This window comes from Rosa rugosa, chromosome 5 (genome assembly GCF_958449725.1).
Source record: "Rosa rugosa chromosome 5, drRosRugo1.1, whole genome shotgun sequence".
NCBI lineage: Eukaryota > Viridiplantae > Streptophyta > Magnoliopsida > Rosales > Rosaceae > Rosa > Rosa rugosa.
In genome coordinates, this window is record NC_084824.1 from 49,748,572 (window position 1) to 49,766,154 (window position 17,583).

Here is a 17,583-nt window from a genome sequence, read left to right on the forward strand (position 1 = left end):
ACAAGTATACAAGAACTCGGGATGTTTATTTCATCCAAATTACAGATCGAGAATGGTTCATTCAATGATAAGCTAGAATATAAATGTATATTATCTAAAATATAGACAAAAAAGAGTTGACTAATGTTGTTGCAATTATCTTATGAAGAGTTTTAAATACAAAAATCCAAAAGAAGGGATCACATTTCAAGAATCCAAACAAATGTCTTCCAAGAACATGCCTCTGTGTTCAAATGTCTTAATCTACCTCTTAATCTGCATAAACACCCCCACAAAGATCAACCTTCATAGACCATAAAGACTCGACTTTCGCAATTGAATCAATTAAGAACTAGACCCCAAAACCCTAATCTTTTACCTTCTTCTTCTTCACAGGCTTGAGGATTTTGATTATGCATCGCTCATTGGTATTGAGATTAATACCTTCAAAGACCTTGTTGTATTTTCCTCCCCCTACTTTCCTCACAACCTCACAATCATCTTGATCACTGCAAAATCACAATACAAAGTATAGCAGAGCCCGTAAAGAATAGTTGTTGTATTTATTATATATCAAAATAATCAATCAACATCTGAGCAAATTAAAGGTAAGCTCCATTCATATCGAGATATTTGAGAGACAATACCAATTAATCATTCAAGGCTATCGATTGACATACAATATATCATCAAACAAGAGATTTTGCCAAGATTTTTCAATTCCAAATCAAAACCCAATTGACATACCCAACCACCAAAACCAAAAAACATAATAGTTCTTCCACAAATAAGCAAAATCGAAAGAGAAGACTTACCAAGATGCAAGTTCAAAATTGATCTCACAAACTACTTCATTTTTCCAAGCTTGGTCACCAGTTCTCAACAATCAAGTCATCTCTAGATATTAATTGTAAAGTCAATATCAATTCCCAAACAAAAAGAACAGTAATGAAATATAACAAAACCTAAAACGAAGATGGAGTAAACACGAAATCAAAATACCCAACCCAAATCATGAATAAAGAGATAAACAACCCAGAAAGAGATTCAAAGCAATTACTTAAACAATAGAGAATTGGGAACTCGGTACCTTACCAGAACTTTGCGTACTCAAAGTGGCAATAACTCAGAGGCTTGGAAATAGCAAATCAACTTAAGAGCAGCGGAAGAAGACTATGGAAAAGATGACGACCTACTGTAGTAGTGATAGATAAAGAGCTACTGATTGAGACCCATGAAATTTGCAAAGAGGTTTGGATGATTTCGCGATTTAGGTTTGAAACAAAGACCCAGATGTGGAATGAGGATTTCTTCGTCTGTCGAAGAGAGATGGGGAATGGACGGAGTATGAGGTTCTGATTAGGGTGTTTCGATCTGGGTTCTGATTAGGGTGTTTCGATTTGGATTTTCATCAGTTGGAATGGACGGAGCAAGAAATTGAAGTTGGAATGGTTTCAGCTGAGCCGCGGTTTAGGTTTTAGTTTTCGTAAAGTCGGGGAGAGAATGTCATAAAGTGTTCCAAACTAAATCCCTTATTTGCCAAAAACAAAAAACTAAATCCCTTCATGTTGTGCCAAAAAAAAAACAGGAAAAAAAAATCCAAAGCCAATTTACTCCTTTGACGACACAACATATATCTGTCGTCTGAATACAAACAAAAAAAAGAAGCTACGACCCAAAACGAAATCAATTTATCTCCTTTGACTAGAACACAGATAACTGTTGTTTGAAAACAAACTTAATTCTCAAGACCATCTTTGTATGGTATGTTGCATATTCAGACGACAGTTTTTACACTGTCTGTCGTTAAAATATATCAGACGACAGAAACCAACATGTGTGTCGTCTGAGCTCTGTCGTCTGAAGGGTTTCTTGGCATAGTGGATGTTACTCATCGCAAACCTAATCGCGAAAGGAGAAATTGTGGCCGTGGAAGGAAAAAAAAAAGTCCTATATTTCGAGACAAGGAAAGAGAGGCCCATAAATGGCCCATATAACCGCCCCAAAACATGGCCTCATGTTATAGTGCCCCTGCCCAACAAGCCAAAGTGGAAAAGAAGTAAAGAACACTGGTTCGGCCCGCCGCCACCAAAATCAACATGATCTTTGTTATCGTTGTGGAGGAATTGAATGTTGGTCCCGCACTAGCTGTGTGATAGCCGAAGCAGTAAATGAGTATTACGCCAGTCGCGGAACTCGAAATACCAACTTTATTGAAGGGTCATTTTCTATCGATTCCACACTAGAGATCATGGATTTTCAGCCAGTTACTGAACATACCGAGGATTAGAACTCGAAGACAGGGGTATAATTGGCCCCTTGTGCCATATCTATTTCATCTTAATGAATGAAACATCTTCGGATTTTGGTGATTTATGTTTTCAATTATTTTGGATTATAGAAATGTGGTTATGTTGGAATATATTTAATTCAATAAACTCATTTATACATGTGATCCATTGAATTAAATTTATGAATAGGCATGTCTTGTGGGGAAGTTTGTTGTCTGGTTAAAAGTGCTATTACACACACCATATTCCCAGATCGGAGATATTTTTCAAACTTATGTCTATTCATACCTCTGTGACAACCGTATCAGGCCAATACAACCTGATAGAGGGTTATGGTAAAACCCATTGTATGTTGTCCAATGGTACTGAACCTACCATTAATGAGGCCTTATAATCTCCACGTTCCAGAAGAATGTTATTGAGTATTAAGGATATTCGAACCAACAGTTACCACGTTGAAACCACTGAGAAAAATGAGTGTAATATCTTTGCATAACCTCCAAGTGTGTGGCCAGAAGCGTACATTGGAGAAAATTGAAATCTGTTAGCTAGAAGCTAACTAATTGAAGCAACTACTTGCTATGAAATGACCGTTTGGGACACCCAGGTCAAAGTATGATGCACCGTATCCTCAACTCATCGCAGGTGCATCCCCTTCTGAATAAGGGTCTTGTATATAAGGACACACTATGCCATATTCGTTAAGAATATTTAATACTAGACCATCATATGCAAAGACTAGTACATACATCACCATTTTTCTGCACAGAATGCAAGGGAAATTTGTGGACATATCCAACCACCATGTGGACCAGTTAAATATTAATGGTTTTGGTTGATGTATCGACAAAGTGATCACATGTTACACTATTGTCCATAAGAAAACACTGCTTTTGCTAAACACTCACCCAGATCATGAAATTGAGGGTTCACCACTCGGATTATCCCATAAAGCCTATAAGACTTGATAATACCGGAGAGTTTACACCGAACTCTTTCGATGATTATTGCATATTCCTTGGGATTGATGCTGAACATATAGTTCCCTATGTTCACACCCAAGATGGTCTCGCAAATAGAATCTTGGTAATGCGCACCAAGTTTCTAGTTTTTGCGTGGGGCTATGCAATCTTGCATGTAGCTATATTGGTCCCGTTGAGGCCCACTGCTACCAACTTTACTCCGCGTTACAGCTGGTGACTGGGTACGAACCTGATGTTTCGCACTTACGCGCATTTGGGTATGCAGTCCTCGTGCCAATTGTGCCGTCACAACGTACAAAATTGGGTCCTCAACAAAGGATGGGTATACATGTCGATTATGAGTCCCATCCATTATGTGCTCTTTAGAGCCCTTGACAGGCGATCTATTTACCGCTTAATTTGTAGATTGTCACTTTGATAAGACAATCTTCCCGCCGTTAGGGGGAGATAAGAACGTCACCGTTCCTGATGAACGACGTGAATTAACATGGAATGTCCCCACAATGTCTCATCTTGATCCCCAAACCGCACGAAAATAGTGAAGTGCGGACAATTCTAGATCTATAGAGTATAAGAATACAATATGCCAGACACTTTCTCTGATCTAGCAAAAGTGACGAGATCATATATACCTGCTGCAAATGTGCCTGCAAGGATAGAAGTCCCTGTAGGATGTGTAGTCTCAAATGGACAAGGTACGACCATGGCGGCTAACCAGTCATATGTCCCTGCCCAGAAGCGAGGTAGACCATTAGGTTTGAAGGATTCTTATCCCCAGAAGAGGGTAAACTTGGCACAAACGAATCCTCTTGACATCGCTATCTCAAACCGCGATTCATCTCATGAGATAAATCTGGATGATGGGTACGTCCTAGAAGAGACCATGTTGGGGGATGCTCCAACATTTGAACCCATTCCCGAGAATAGAGAAATCTCGGTAAATTTAGTGAGATTTGGAATCGGATTGAGATTATCATCGATGATATATTAGCATTTGCGGTGGCCACCGAAATTATAATAAGCGATGACCTCGAACCCTGCTTTGTTGATCAATATCAACGAAGAGACGACTGGCCAAAAAGGAAATAAGAAATCCAGGTCAAATTAGATTCCTTGACAAAGAGAAAGGTGTTTTGGACCTGTTATTCCTACACCTCCCCATGTTAAACCTGTAGGATTTAAATGGGTATTTGTAAGGAAGCGTAATGAGAAAAACGAGATTGTGATACACAAGGTTCGTCTAGTGGCGCAAGAATTTTCTCAACGCCCTGTGATTGATTACGAGGAGGCGTATTCTCTCGTAATGGACGTCATAACGTTCCGCTACCTTATCAGTTTGATAGTTTCCGAAAAACTAAATATGCAGCTTATGAATGTGGTCACAACTTATCTCTATGGGGATCACGATACAGAGATATACATAAAACTTCCTGAAGGACTTAATATACCCGATGCAAATAGTTCTAGACCACGGAACACGCTCTTCATTAGTTTTGAGGCGTTCACTTTATGGATTGAAACAATCCAGACGGAGGTGGTATAACCGTCTAAGTGAATATTTAATTGGGATGAGATATGTGAATAATAAACTATGCCCATACATGTTTATTAAGGAAACAAGTTCCTAGTTTGGAATTGTGGCGGTCTATGTCAATGACATGAATTTGATTGATACTCCTGAAGAGATCAAGGAAACCGCAAAGCACCTGAAGTTGGAATTTGAGATGAAAAGCCTTGGGAGAACAAATTATTGTCTCGACCTGGAGCCCGAGCACAGTGCAGATGAAATTTTGGTCCATCAACCAAATTACATCCAGAAGATGTTAAGATGCTTTAATGAGGATAAAAGCAAGCACACCCATGGTCGTCTGAAGTCTAGAGAGAACCGTATCGTCCTGCATATGATAACGAAGAGATATTGGTGCCAGAAGTCCCATATCTAAGTGCAATAGGCGCATTATTGTACTTGGCTCAATGCCCTAGATAGGACATCTCATTCGATGTGAACTTGTTAGCTAGATATAGCTCTGCGCCAACACGCCGCCACTGGAATGGCATAAAAGACATTTTTCGCTACCTTAGAGGTACAACGGATATGGGCTTATTCTATCCCTATGCATCAAGGAATGGATCAAACCCCCTTGATCCTCAGAATGATGCTCGCCTTGTTGGATATGCTGATATAGACTATCTATCAGACTCGCACAAGGCACATTCCCAAACTGGTTATGTTTTTACCATTGGGAATACTGCAATTTCTTGGAGGTCTACGAAATAGACACTTGTTGCTACCTCTTCGAATCATGCTGAGATACTAGCTCTTCACGAAGCAGTATGTGAATGTGCATGGCTAAGAGCCATTACAAAGCATGTTCGAAGCACATGTGGACTGCATTCCAGCACTGATGAACCAACCATTATCTACGAGGATAATGTTGCTTACATAGAGCAGATAAAGACGAGTTTCATCAAAGGAGACAACACCAAACATATTGTACCAAAATTCTCCTTCAATTAGCAACAGGAGCATCAGAAGATTGAAGTTAAGCAGATTTGATTTGAAGACAATCGTGCAGATCTCTTCACCAAGTCACTACCAAAGTCTACATTCCAGAAGCATGTCCAAGGTATTGGTCTACGTAAACTATCTAAATTACCTAACATGTAATTTTCAGGGGGAGTCAAAATCAGGGGAGTATCCTGAAGCCTACTCATTTGACCATCGTGTACTCTTTTTGTCCTTCGTCCAGGGTTATTTTGTCCCATTGGGTTTTGTTACCTGGCAAGGTTTTGACGAGGCACATCTTTAGCATGGTCAGCCCATTTACTGCATCCAGAAGATGCTTTGATTCGACATGTATATGCATTTGCTCATCTTTTTCCTTCGACCACGGGTTTCTCCCACTAGGTTTACCGGGCAAGGTTTTGGTGTAGCAACTCTAATGCATCCCTCTCGTAGACATACTACCTACCTATGGTGTTGATAAGAAGACTCCACCTATCTCTAAAGCTGTGATACTGCTAATCCACACTCAAGCGCGTTGTGCTCTTTTTCTCCTTCGACCAAGGTTGTTTTTTTCCCACAGGGTTTTTATTACTTGGCAAGGTTTTTGACGAGGCAACTTAGAAGCGCATAGCAGGGGCAACACTATTGACATGGAATATCCAAGGGGGAGTGTTGTAAATATTAATGTGGCTATTCATGTAATAGCAATTAGTGTTGCGTGATATACACCAATTAAGATTGATTGGTGATTAACAGATTATAATTAGCGATTGATTGATTGTAATCAGACGAGTGATTGATGTAATCGTTAAATAGTTACCTTTTGTAAACCTGAGGTACTCCTATATAAACCTCATTGTGAGATGAATAGAATCACTCCATTTCTCATACTTCATTCTTTGTGTCTAAACTCTCCCTCTCTTAAATTCTTTTACTATCGTTTTACAACATATGCGTATAATATTGTCATGCTTGCTAAACAAGGGTGGAGAATTATCTCCAACCCTCTATCTCTTATTGCAAGGTTATATAAGGCAAAATATTTTCCTCAATGTTCCTATGGGAAGCAGACCTCGGGGACTCTCCCTCCTTCTCATGGTGAAGCATTCTACAGGGTAGGCAAGTTCTAAAGGCAGGTGTACAGTGGAAAATTGGTGATGGCCAACAAGTTGACATTTGGCAAGATCGCTGGCTTCCTGCTCAAGTCCCTGTACAACTCACGCAACCTCCTAATACCTTATACTCTAAGGTGGCAGACCTTATTGACATATATAACTACCCGACAGTGGATCCCCCCAACTGTCTATAGTCTCTTTCCCACTGCTATAGCAGAGAAGATTCTATGTATACCGCTCAGTAGAGTTGCTACTTCTGACAAGTTGATATGGGCTCCAGAAAAGAAGGGTCACTACTCTGTAAAATCTGCATACTGGATTGCTCAAATAGATGTTATGCAACATGTGTTGGTGTCTACCTCTAGGGGCGATCCTTATAAAGAATTATGGAGATGCCTTTGGAAAGCCAAAGTACCTGGAAAAGTTGGTATTTGTGCATGGCGGGCTTGCAACAACCTTCTTCCAACAAGAGATCGACTTCTAACGAAGGGGTATGATGGCCCTCGACATTGTCTTCTTTGCAAGTACTACATTGAGGATGCAAGTCACCTCTTCTGTAAGTGTCCCATAGCATATACAATTCTACATGATGCACCATTCAACTTGCAGAATACTATACTTCCCTCTTTGAATTTCAAGGAATGGATGTTAGAAAGGGCTCTTAGTTTAACACCTGAAATTTTTGCGAAGTTGTTAATGATCATCTGGGCCATATGGAAAAATCGTAACAATTCTCTATGGAATGGCACTCAACAATCTGCTCAAGATATTCTGTTAAGCAGCTTTACATGGTTGGATGAATTCCAAAAAGCCAGAACCACCAGTCAGCTATCTCATGTTAAGCAACAACGACAGCGATGGAAACCTGCTGAAAATGGAGCCTTCAAGCTCAATGTTGATGTTGCATTCCTATCCAACCAAACCAAGGGTGGCATTGGAGGAGTTTTACGCAATGCTTCTGGACAATTTTTTGCGGCCTTTGCCACTCCTATTGCTCACACAGCATCCCCAAAACAATGTGAGTTATACGCTATCCGTGCTGGCCTTGATTTGCTTGCCTCACTTCATATTCAGAATGTTGTTGTTGAATCCGATTGCACTGAGGCAATAGCGGAAGCCTTGTGCCCTGATCATTCCTTGCTAGGAAATGGTGGTCTTGTGGATGACATTAAGAGAGCTGCAAGAACTATTTCTTTGGTCCAAATCCAGTATGCACCACGTTCTTGTAATACGGTTGCCCATAGGCTTGCAGGTATAGGCTTTGAGGCACAAACTAGCACAATTTGGCTTGATCAGATGCCTAGCTGCATCATAGATGTACTAAATGAAGATTGTAAACACCTCAATTGAGGACCTTCTTAATGAAAGATCACTTATTCAAAAAAAAAAAAATGAATATCTAACATGGCCATTACTTTTGCATATCTGGTCCTCATTTTTTTTAATGGAGATATAAAAAGATTCGAATAGAAATAGCATCTATTTTGACAAGAAAGCAGATATTTTTATGAACTGAAAGTATACTCCTGTGATATTTTTTCCGGTCCTCAAAATAAGTCTTGATTGCTGCTTCTTACTGAACCCAGTACAGAGAATGAGAAAAATGTACAGTGTTGTGAGGTATAAGAACAAGAAGCTATGATTTAGGCAAGAATGGGCTAGGTACCTTCTGTAGGCAACGATTTATGGAAAAAACAAATTGATTTGCAAAGACCCTTTGACAAGAGTAATAAGGTGTTAAGGAGGTAACTCATACCAACAGACACCAGAACAGAGAAGACCCACTATAACTAGCCAATTAAGCAATAATACTGTGGTGTTCTGATACTCTTTTATGTCTAAATTTTTTTGTTCTTTCTAAACCAGATAATAGAGTTTCTTAGATAGAGTTGTACATGTAAATCAAAAGTACTGTATAAGAAAAACACTTTAAGCGTACTAGATGCTTTGCACACAAGAAAATCACTCAGGTAAAGTAACCTTGCTCAAACATTCAATACTGAAGTCATTCATCTTCTAGCATAAGTTGCTAGTGCATTATGTTTACGCTTATCATTACCACTATACCACGCCTCTCCTTTCTGCATATCACTGCCACGTTGTACCAACTATGACTATATATAGCAGGAAATTAAAATATTACAGTATTTTCTTGTTTCTTGTGTCGTAGAAAGGCGTTGCACTTCAGTCCTTTGCATCTGCAATGCCTCCTGCAGTTATCTGGAAAACGTTCGTTTCTGTCAAGAATAACAACACATATAGGCCTACCCTAGTCATGATACATGCAGTCTCAGTTATAGGATGGTGCAAGTAATGATAAAAGTCATAAAGTATAAAGCAAATGAGAAGGATATTGCTTCAGCCTCAGGCAGGTTTGGGGCATCAAACACCTTGCAGACACGCTGTTCCCCTTTGCCTTTTCTAAACATGAGCCTTATGGTTGCTGCATGGGCGAGCACATGACCTCCTGCTGGTTTCTTTGGATCAGATATGAACACTCCACCACCGGGGTCAGCTATCACTGCACAGTAATCAGATTCACTGTGAGCCTCTAACTTACATGCATCAAATTACTATAAGATCCACTCAAAGATTTTCACTTAAAAAAATTATTCATGATTGAGCTCAAAAGGGTCTTTGAATTTGGTCCATGACCAATTACCTTGGTTGGTCATATAGACAGCAACATTGAATTCCTCAGCAATCTTTATTAATCGGGAAAGCATCTGTGCAAGTTTTTGCTGAAGAAGAAAAATAAAGAGGAAGGCCATAAGATTAAAATGAGTCTATATTTTATTTGGTCTCAAAGATATAAATGATAGTATATGAGCCTATGTATTGCAGGGAATCTGTGAAACTGACCTGGCGATCTGCAAGCTCTCCTCTCCCAGTAAAATCAACACGAAATAGAGCAATCACCGAGTCCACAATCTGAAACACATGAACACATAGAAGTCAATCTTCCAGGCCTGTTGATAGTTGTACCATGACAGAGTTCTGGCAAGTAAAGTACTGAAGTCTTTACCAGAAGTCTGAATGGCTCTTCAGCCATTTTTGCAGCTAGACCAAGAAGCAGATTATACTGATGTTCATATGTAAAAGCACGAGCATAAACGATCTTTATGCAGTCACAGAAAATGTCAAGGTTAGTTCACAGTCATCACTAATTCACTATCATTTGTTCAAGTGAAAGTGTATGTATAGATTGAGGATTACATTGTCGAGAACAGCTCCTGGGTCCAAGCCGAATCTTTCAGCTATAGGTATAATTCGTTCAGGCCGGCTGCAAGTGCATTTAGTTAAGAAGAAAACATTCTTATATTGGTGGTATTGATGAAGATAATTCTTGGTCATCCTTTGTTGATAAAAAGCTACATGAAACATTAGTTGGGATGGACATAAAAAAAGGATACAATGTTCCCTCAGTATCAATGTAAGCAACCTTTCCATTCCCTCCATGCATGTTAGTAGGAAGCTGAAAAGTGCCAAATAAGCTCAGTCAGCAAGGCTTGATGTGTATAATGTGATATTTGAATCAAACTGCATGTTCAAGTATGGAAATCTTAGGCTAGCTACTAGTGTATTATTCAAGAAAGACCACATATGGGATGCACAGTTGTAAAAGCAGTATTGGCATTCAATTGTACTTGGCATGGCACTGCAGCAGTCCAAAACCCACAATTATCACTTTTTCAGTAACATGCTTCTCAATGGTGTATAATTTTTCTCTTAATCAAACTGAATGATATGCAAGATAACTGAAAATCACAGTCAATGTAAACTTAACATTTCACTACTCAAATGCCAGACTTTTAGAAAAAGACCACAACAGAATTGTGCACAATGATGGCATGATTTCCAGTATGCTAAGACAGTCACAACTTAAGGAGAGAGAGACAAAACCTGTGTAGTTACGCAGAGTGTGTGTGCAAGCTGTGTTTTCCCAGACCTGAAATCAGTGTTTAGGTTTAATACTGGACAACAGTAATACTCGAAGAAACATTTCAGATTATGGACACCACTGATACTCAAAGAAACAGTGCTCACCGAAATTCCCCAAAGGCTTCTGTGATTGCTAGAGTTTCAACCCCTCCTGCAATTTTATTAACAAACGAATCAAATGATAACAAACTATTGAGCATAATAAACGTTAGATTGAATAACTAATAGCACAAGATTACCGCCTAATAGTTCATCAAGTGCTTGGCTCCCAGTTGTAATGCGAATCACAGACTTCCTCTATGCACCAAAACAAAAGTCAACTTCTGAGGTTCACATTCATCCCCCCAGTAAATAGCTTTCAAGACTGCATTTACTTAAGCCAGCTTAAAACCACAAACAACTTTAAACTTACTCTGGTTAGAGCATCACTTCCAGTTATATATCCAAAGTTCTGAAAAAGAGAAAACAATTATGAAAACCGAGAAGAAACTTACCACTCAAAAAACTTCAGAAAATCTAGATAAACATTTCAGATTGTGGCAAGGTTTAAGCACTAACCACTATCTTCTCAGCAGCTTCACAAATCTTATCAACTTTGGCCTCAGATAAGCCTTTAATTCCAGTCAAGTTCTACCAAACAACAATCACGGTAAGGAAATCCAACTTGAACATTTACGGTTTCGAAAAATTAGAGGTGAAATTCGCTTTACCTTCTTGGTGTGCATCATCAAACCATTGCAGGTGTAGATCCCAGCGTCCTGAAGCTTCTTAACATCTCCGGCATTGATTCCCTGAGCAATCACTGCACACAAAAACTCATTGCTCCATTACAACTCGTATTTAGTCACTTCCGAAGCAAATTTCGCTTAAAATTTCAAGTCTAACCTTAAAATCGTGAGCAAAACACACTCAATTTCTACGAAACCAGAAAAACTAAGCAAATCCATCGGAAATTTGAAAATCGACTGAAAATCCAGTACAGCTCGGAAACCGAGAAAGACCGAAGCAGTTTTGTGATCATCGAGAAGTTCAATTACCAGTGCGAAATCGAAATCGAAAATTGAAGTATGTAAAGGGAAATCGAATGGTTGTGAAGCTTACGCTTATCGATGGCTTCGAAGAGGTCGTCTTCATCGTCGATGTCTTCGCGTTCGACGAGCTGCATCTGGCTTTGATCTTCGGCTCTGAGGACCAAGGCAGAGAAAGGTTAGGTTATTTCAAAGTGAAACAAGGCTATACGATCCGAATTGAAGCAAATAGAGAGAGGAGGTTGCAGATCTGTGACTTACTTCATCTTCGCTCGCTGTGGTTTAGGTTGACGAAACGGCGACGTGTGGTTGTTTCCGGAGAGTGGAAATCTTAGAGAGAGAAATGGGAGGGTGGAGAGAGAGAGTGAGTATCTGAAATTTGAATTTTAGAGGAATGGGAGGGGATGTCAATTTATAGAGCGGGAATGGACCCAAACGATGGCGTTTCAAACGTATGTATCATAAGTTACTTGCATGATATATGTGACACCAAAGAGCTGACATATCTGAGTAAATACATGCAGAATTTACATCAAAAACTGAAAAGTGAAAACTTGGTGCTAATACTTAACAAAGCAATGTGAAAGGTAATAACGTGTACAGGAAACTCAGGTTGGGTAGAACTGTAAATTCAGTTAATGTGTATGCATATTTGTACTCGAGCTTAAGAACACAAACATACCTGGAGCAGCAGCCATTGTGAATGATGACGAATTGATCTTCCTTACAGTAATGCACTTGGTTGGTTCTCCTCTGAGCTATCCTTGATGAGAGTTCTCTAATGGGCAGAGCAATGTATTCTCAAATGCAGGTAATGATAGCTAGAGCAGGGACCAAGTGGTTCCTTATATAGGCCAATGAGTCTAGGTACCTTCCCATAAAGGTTTCCTATACCGATTAGCAATAGGAACAACATTCCTGATTCATGTACATAACCTAATGCATTGAGGTATGATCAATTATGTATGTTCCCTCAATAAACTGGGAATCCTAATTGAAATATCAATGACAAGTCTGATTGCTTGTTCTACATCAAGAGTAGCAAGTTGCTTGTTCCTTAAGTTGACATTGATAAGTCCAAATAATCTTACAGTCTCCCACTTGGACTATCATTGTTCAACACAGCAAGAATGCTACTTAAGTCAGATATAGCAACCATGAAGTGCGCGCTGGACTAGCCATGGATTTCAACTTGTTCCTGAACTCAGTCAATCTGCAATTGACTTTAACAGACAAAGAGAAAACAGATACTTAACTAAGTACCAGCACCTCAACATCATGTTGAAGCAATCACAGACCACAGGAGTTAAATTTGTGTACATGAAATTGTGCTTAAACAAATGAAAACATATATATTAGCACACATAAGGTCCGTATGCAGGATTCAAAATAGAATCATTCAAAATTTGCTTACTAATACAAACCTGCAAGTTCATGTCCTATATTATCACGCATTAAGCTGCAAACCAATAGTCTAAATCTTGAAAACTTACAAGTCAATAATATATGCTGAAGGCGTGATAAAAGAACTCAAGGAAAAATAAACTTCTAGAAATAATTTTTACTGCATCCAACAATTCTCAACTTAATTAAAACATGCTTATAAAATGAAAGTTTTCAGCTCCCACTAAACTACTGAATCAAGGCTCTCCAAAATTCCCATGTTTTTGACATGTACCTGAAAAGATGCTACTGCAATGGCCTTTGTGAGCGGGTCTGCAAGTTGAGCAAGAGTGCCGATCTTAATTATTTCTATCTCATGGTTTCTCACATTTTCTCTAACTGCATAATACTTCACATCTATATTTCTTGAAGCTGTTGACCTTCTGTTGTTCTTAGCAAAGAACACTGCAGCTGCATTATCGCAGTAGATTTTCAAAGGTCTCTCAACTGAATCCACTACCTTGATTTCATTCAAGAAATTTCGAAGCCATAAGGCTTGTCCAGTGGCATCATGAATGGCTACATATTCAGCCTGCATAGTTGAAGTAGCTGTCAGAGATTGCTTTACACTTCTCCATGAGATTGCACCACCTGCTAACATATAAATGTATCCTGAAGTAGACTTTAGATCATCAATGCAACCCTTGTAGTCAGAATCTGTATAACCAATTACTTCTAGTTCCTGATCTTCAACCCTTTTGTATACTAGCATGGAATTTTTAGTCTTTTGCAAATACTTGAGCACCTTTTTACCTGCAATCCAATGCTCATTCCCCAGATTAGATTGATACCTTGCCAACACACCAACTGAGAAAGCAATATCTGGTCTTGTGCATACTTGAGCATACATTAAGCTCCTAACCAGTCTAGCATATGGTCTTTTGTCCATCTCTTTCTTTTCTAGTGAGTTTTTGGGACATTGCCCTGAGTGTAGCTTATCCCCTTTTGACATTGGTGACTCACCTGCTTTACATGTTTCCATTGCAAACCTCTTAAGCACTCTGTCAATGTAGTTTCTTTGACACAATCCCAAAACTTTTCTTTCTCTGTCTCTCTTGATTTCTATACCAAGTACAAACGCAGCTTCACCCATATCTTTCATATCAAAATTCTTCAAAAGAAAATTCTTTGTTTCTTTTAACATATTCACATCACTACTTGCCAACAAGATATCATCAACATATAAGATTAAGAAAATAAACTTGCTCCCACTGATCTTCATATATATGCATTCATCCAACTTATTTTCCACAAATCCGAAAGAACTAATTACTGAATCAAATTTAAGATACCACTGTCTAGATGCTTGTTTCAAACCATAAATCGATTTCTTTAATTTACATACCTTTTCATTCTGTCCTTCTGCAGTAAAGCCTTCAGGTTGCATCATATATATTTCTTCATCTAAATTTCCATTTAGAAAGGCTGTCTTGACATCCATCTGATGAAGCTCAAGATCGAAGTGTGCCACTAAAGCCATCAAAATTCTGAAAGCATCTTTTGTAGACACAGGTGAGAAAGTTTCTGTGTAGTCAATACCCTCCTTTTGAGTGAAACCTTTGGCAACCAATCTTGCCTTGTACCTTTCTATATTTCCTCTGAAATCCATTTTAGTCTTGAATACCCATTTACACCCTACTGGCTTGTATCCTTCAGGTTTGTCAACTAAATCCCATACATTGTTAATTTCCATCGATTTTAACTCTGACTGCATAGCCTCAATCCACTTGTCTGCATGTGAAGACTCAATTGCTTGAGAATAAGTTATAGGGTCTTCTTCCTCTCCTAAATCAAAATCAACTTCTGTCAAGAATGAAGTTTCATAAAAGTCTGGAATTGCTGATCTTCTCTCTCTTTGTGACCTCCTTAATTGCACAAAGAGAGAGAAGATCAGCAATTCCAGACTCTGTGTAGTCAATACCCTCCTTTTGAGTGAAACCTTTGGCAACCAATCTTGCCTTGTCCCTTTCTATATTTCCTCTGAAATCCATTTTAGTCTTGAATACCCATTTACACCCTACTGGCTTGTATCCTTCAGGTTTGTCAACTAAATCCCACACATTGTTAATTTCCATCGATTTTAACTCTGACTGCATAGCCTCAATCCACTTGTCTGCATGTGAAGACTCAATTGCTTGAGAATAAGTTATAGGGTCTTCTTCCTCTCCTAAATCAAAATCAACTTCTGTCAAGAATGAAGTTTCATAAAAGTCTGGAATTGCTGATCTTCTCTCTCTTTGTGACCTCCTTAATTGCACTTGTTGCTGTTGCGGTGGTGGTGGTTCAACTACCTGTTGTTGAACATCATCATCAGGTTGTTGAGGTTCAATGTGTGGCTCTTGCTGCGGCAGAATTTCATAATTGTCATGTTGTTGTGGCTCATCATGAATATTAATGACAGCTTCTGTTAGAGGCAAAACATTCTGCACAACTTGGAAATCATCTTGTCTTGGTGCCTTAGTAATGCTTTCATTATAAACTAGCCATTCAAAAGTGTTGTCAGTTTCCGTATCTTTTCCTTCAAGCTCACTGATAACTGCTATATCTGAATCATCTAGCTCTCCAATAAAAACTGCTCTGCTGGTTTCCAGGATCCTTGTGCCACTATTAGGGCTGTAAAACCTGTATCCTTTAGACTTATTTAGGTAACCAATGAAAAATACACTCGAGGTTCTTGAATCTAGCTTCTGTTGTTGAGGATTGTATATTCTTGCTTCAGCTCTGCAGCCCCACACATGGAAGTGATGTAAACTTGGTTTCTTGTTGAACCATAACTCAAAAGGTGTCTTGTTTTCCACTGATTTGCTTGGGGTTCTGTTGCAAATATAGTTGGCTGTTTTCAATGCTTCTCCCCACAAATATCTAGGTAAACCAGATTTGCAAATCATGCTCCTCACCATGTTTATCAAGGTTCTATTCCTCCTTTCTGCAACTCCATTCTGCTGTGGGGTACCTGGTGTGGTGTATTGAGCTTTAATTCCACATTCTTCAAGATAAAGAGCAAAGGGACCTTTTTTTTTTTGACTTTGTCAAGGGGAACCCAAAAGCTTCCTAGGCCCAAGATAAACCCCTTCAGCGCATGTGAAATGATCCAACTATGCATTGCAGCACAGTGCCTGGCCACTTTGACAGCTTCGGGGTTCGAACCTAGGTTGGGGAGCACACCCAACTAGGCAAGAACCACTAGGCCACTTGCAGTAGTTGCAAAGGGACCTTTATTTTGTCCTGATTCTGTATATCTTCCATAAAACTCTCCACCTCTGTCTGATCTAACAACCTTAATCACCTTATCCATTTGCTTCTCTACCTCTACCTTAAAAATTTTAAAAGCTTCCAAAGCCTTTGATTTTTCGGAAATAAGAAAAACTTGACAATATCTTGAGAAATCATCAATAAAAGTAATAAAGTACTGATTTCCGCAAATAGTTTTGTGAGGAAAAGGGCCACAAATGTCGGTATGTATAAGTTCTAATAGCTCTTGACTCCTAACTGAACCTTTCTTTCTAAGATTGGTAGTTTTCCCCTTAAGACACTCTATGCAGACACCAAAATCAGAAAAATCTAAAGGAGGTAGGATATTTTGTTTTACTAAAACTTTCAATCTTTCTTCTGAAATATGTCCCAAACGTTTGTGCCAAAGAAAAGCATATTTTTCATTTAATCTAGGTCTTTTAAAACCAATTGTTTTCTCTATTAAAAACACCTCAACTGAATTTCTGCAATTCATATGCCAATAACCATCAAATAAAGAAGCATCACCAATAAAATCAGAATTTTTAAAGAAATCCAAACTTTTATTATTGCCAACAAAAGTACAACCATGATTTTTGACTAAAAGAGAACCAGAAATCAAGTTTCTTTGCATAGATGGAATACAAAGTACATTTTCCAAATCTAAAGTAAAACCAGTAGTAAACATAAGTCTGACAACTCCTATGGCCTTCACAGCTACTCTATTCCCATTTCCCGAGCTAATCCTAGCCTCATCTTTATTTGGAATCCTCTTTCTTAGAAAACCCTGCATAGACGTAATTACATGAATAGGGGATGCAGTATCAAACCACCAAGAGCTACTAGACACACTGACAATTTTAGACTCTAAATGAAAAACAGTTTTATCAAATTTCTTACCTTTTTTACTCAACCAATCTTTAAAGCCTCTGCATTCTTTCTTAACGTGTCCAGGCTTACGGCAGAAGAAGCACTTAACAAAGCTTGATTTTTGGTTCTTAGGGTTGTTAGGTCCGGCAGAAGTTCCAGTTGTTGCTTTTGAGGTAGTGGGTGCTGAATAGGTAG

The 17,583-nt window shown here is 38.8% G+C and overlaps 1 protein-coding gene and 1 long non-coding RNA gene across 2 annotated transcripts; both read right to left on the reverse strand.

Annotated features, from left to right (window-relative positions):
* Window positions 1-374: 374 nt before the first annotated feature.
* On the reverse strand, window positions 375-1,125 carry LOC133708758 (uncharacterized). The gene is made up of 3 exons (XR_009846025.1): window positions 1,075-1,125; window positions 795-876; window positions 375-488 (listed from the first exon to the last, which is right to left on the reverse strand). It is a non-coding gene; the product is annotated as an uncharacterized LOC133708758 (long non-coding RNA).
* A 7,568-nt stretch (window positions 1,126-8,693) lies between these two features.
* On the reverse strand, window positions 8,694-12,246 carry LOC133709903 (meiotic recombination protein DMC1 homolog). Its single transcript, XM_062135851.1, has 15 exons — window positions 12,106-12,246; window positions 11,918-12,000; window positions 11,527-11,618; window positions 11,375-11,446; window positions 11,229-11,267; window positions 11,056-11,113; window positions 10,922-10,967; window positions 10,778-10,823; window positions 10,288-10,349; window positions 10,091-10,157; window positions 9,900-9,992; window positions 9,737-9,805; window positions 9,537-9,615; window positions 9,229-9,395; window positions 8,694-9,103 (listed from the first exon to the last, which is right to left on the reverse strand). The coding sequence occupies exons 1-15, from the start codon at window positions 12,108-12,110 to the stop codon at window positions 9,059-9,061; spliced, it is 1,023 nt and encodes a 340-aa protein (XP_061991835.1). The 5' UTR covers window positions 12,111-12,246; the 3' UTR covers window positions 8,694-9,058.
* Window positions 12,247-17,583: the final 5,337 nt, after the last annotated feature.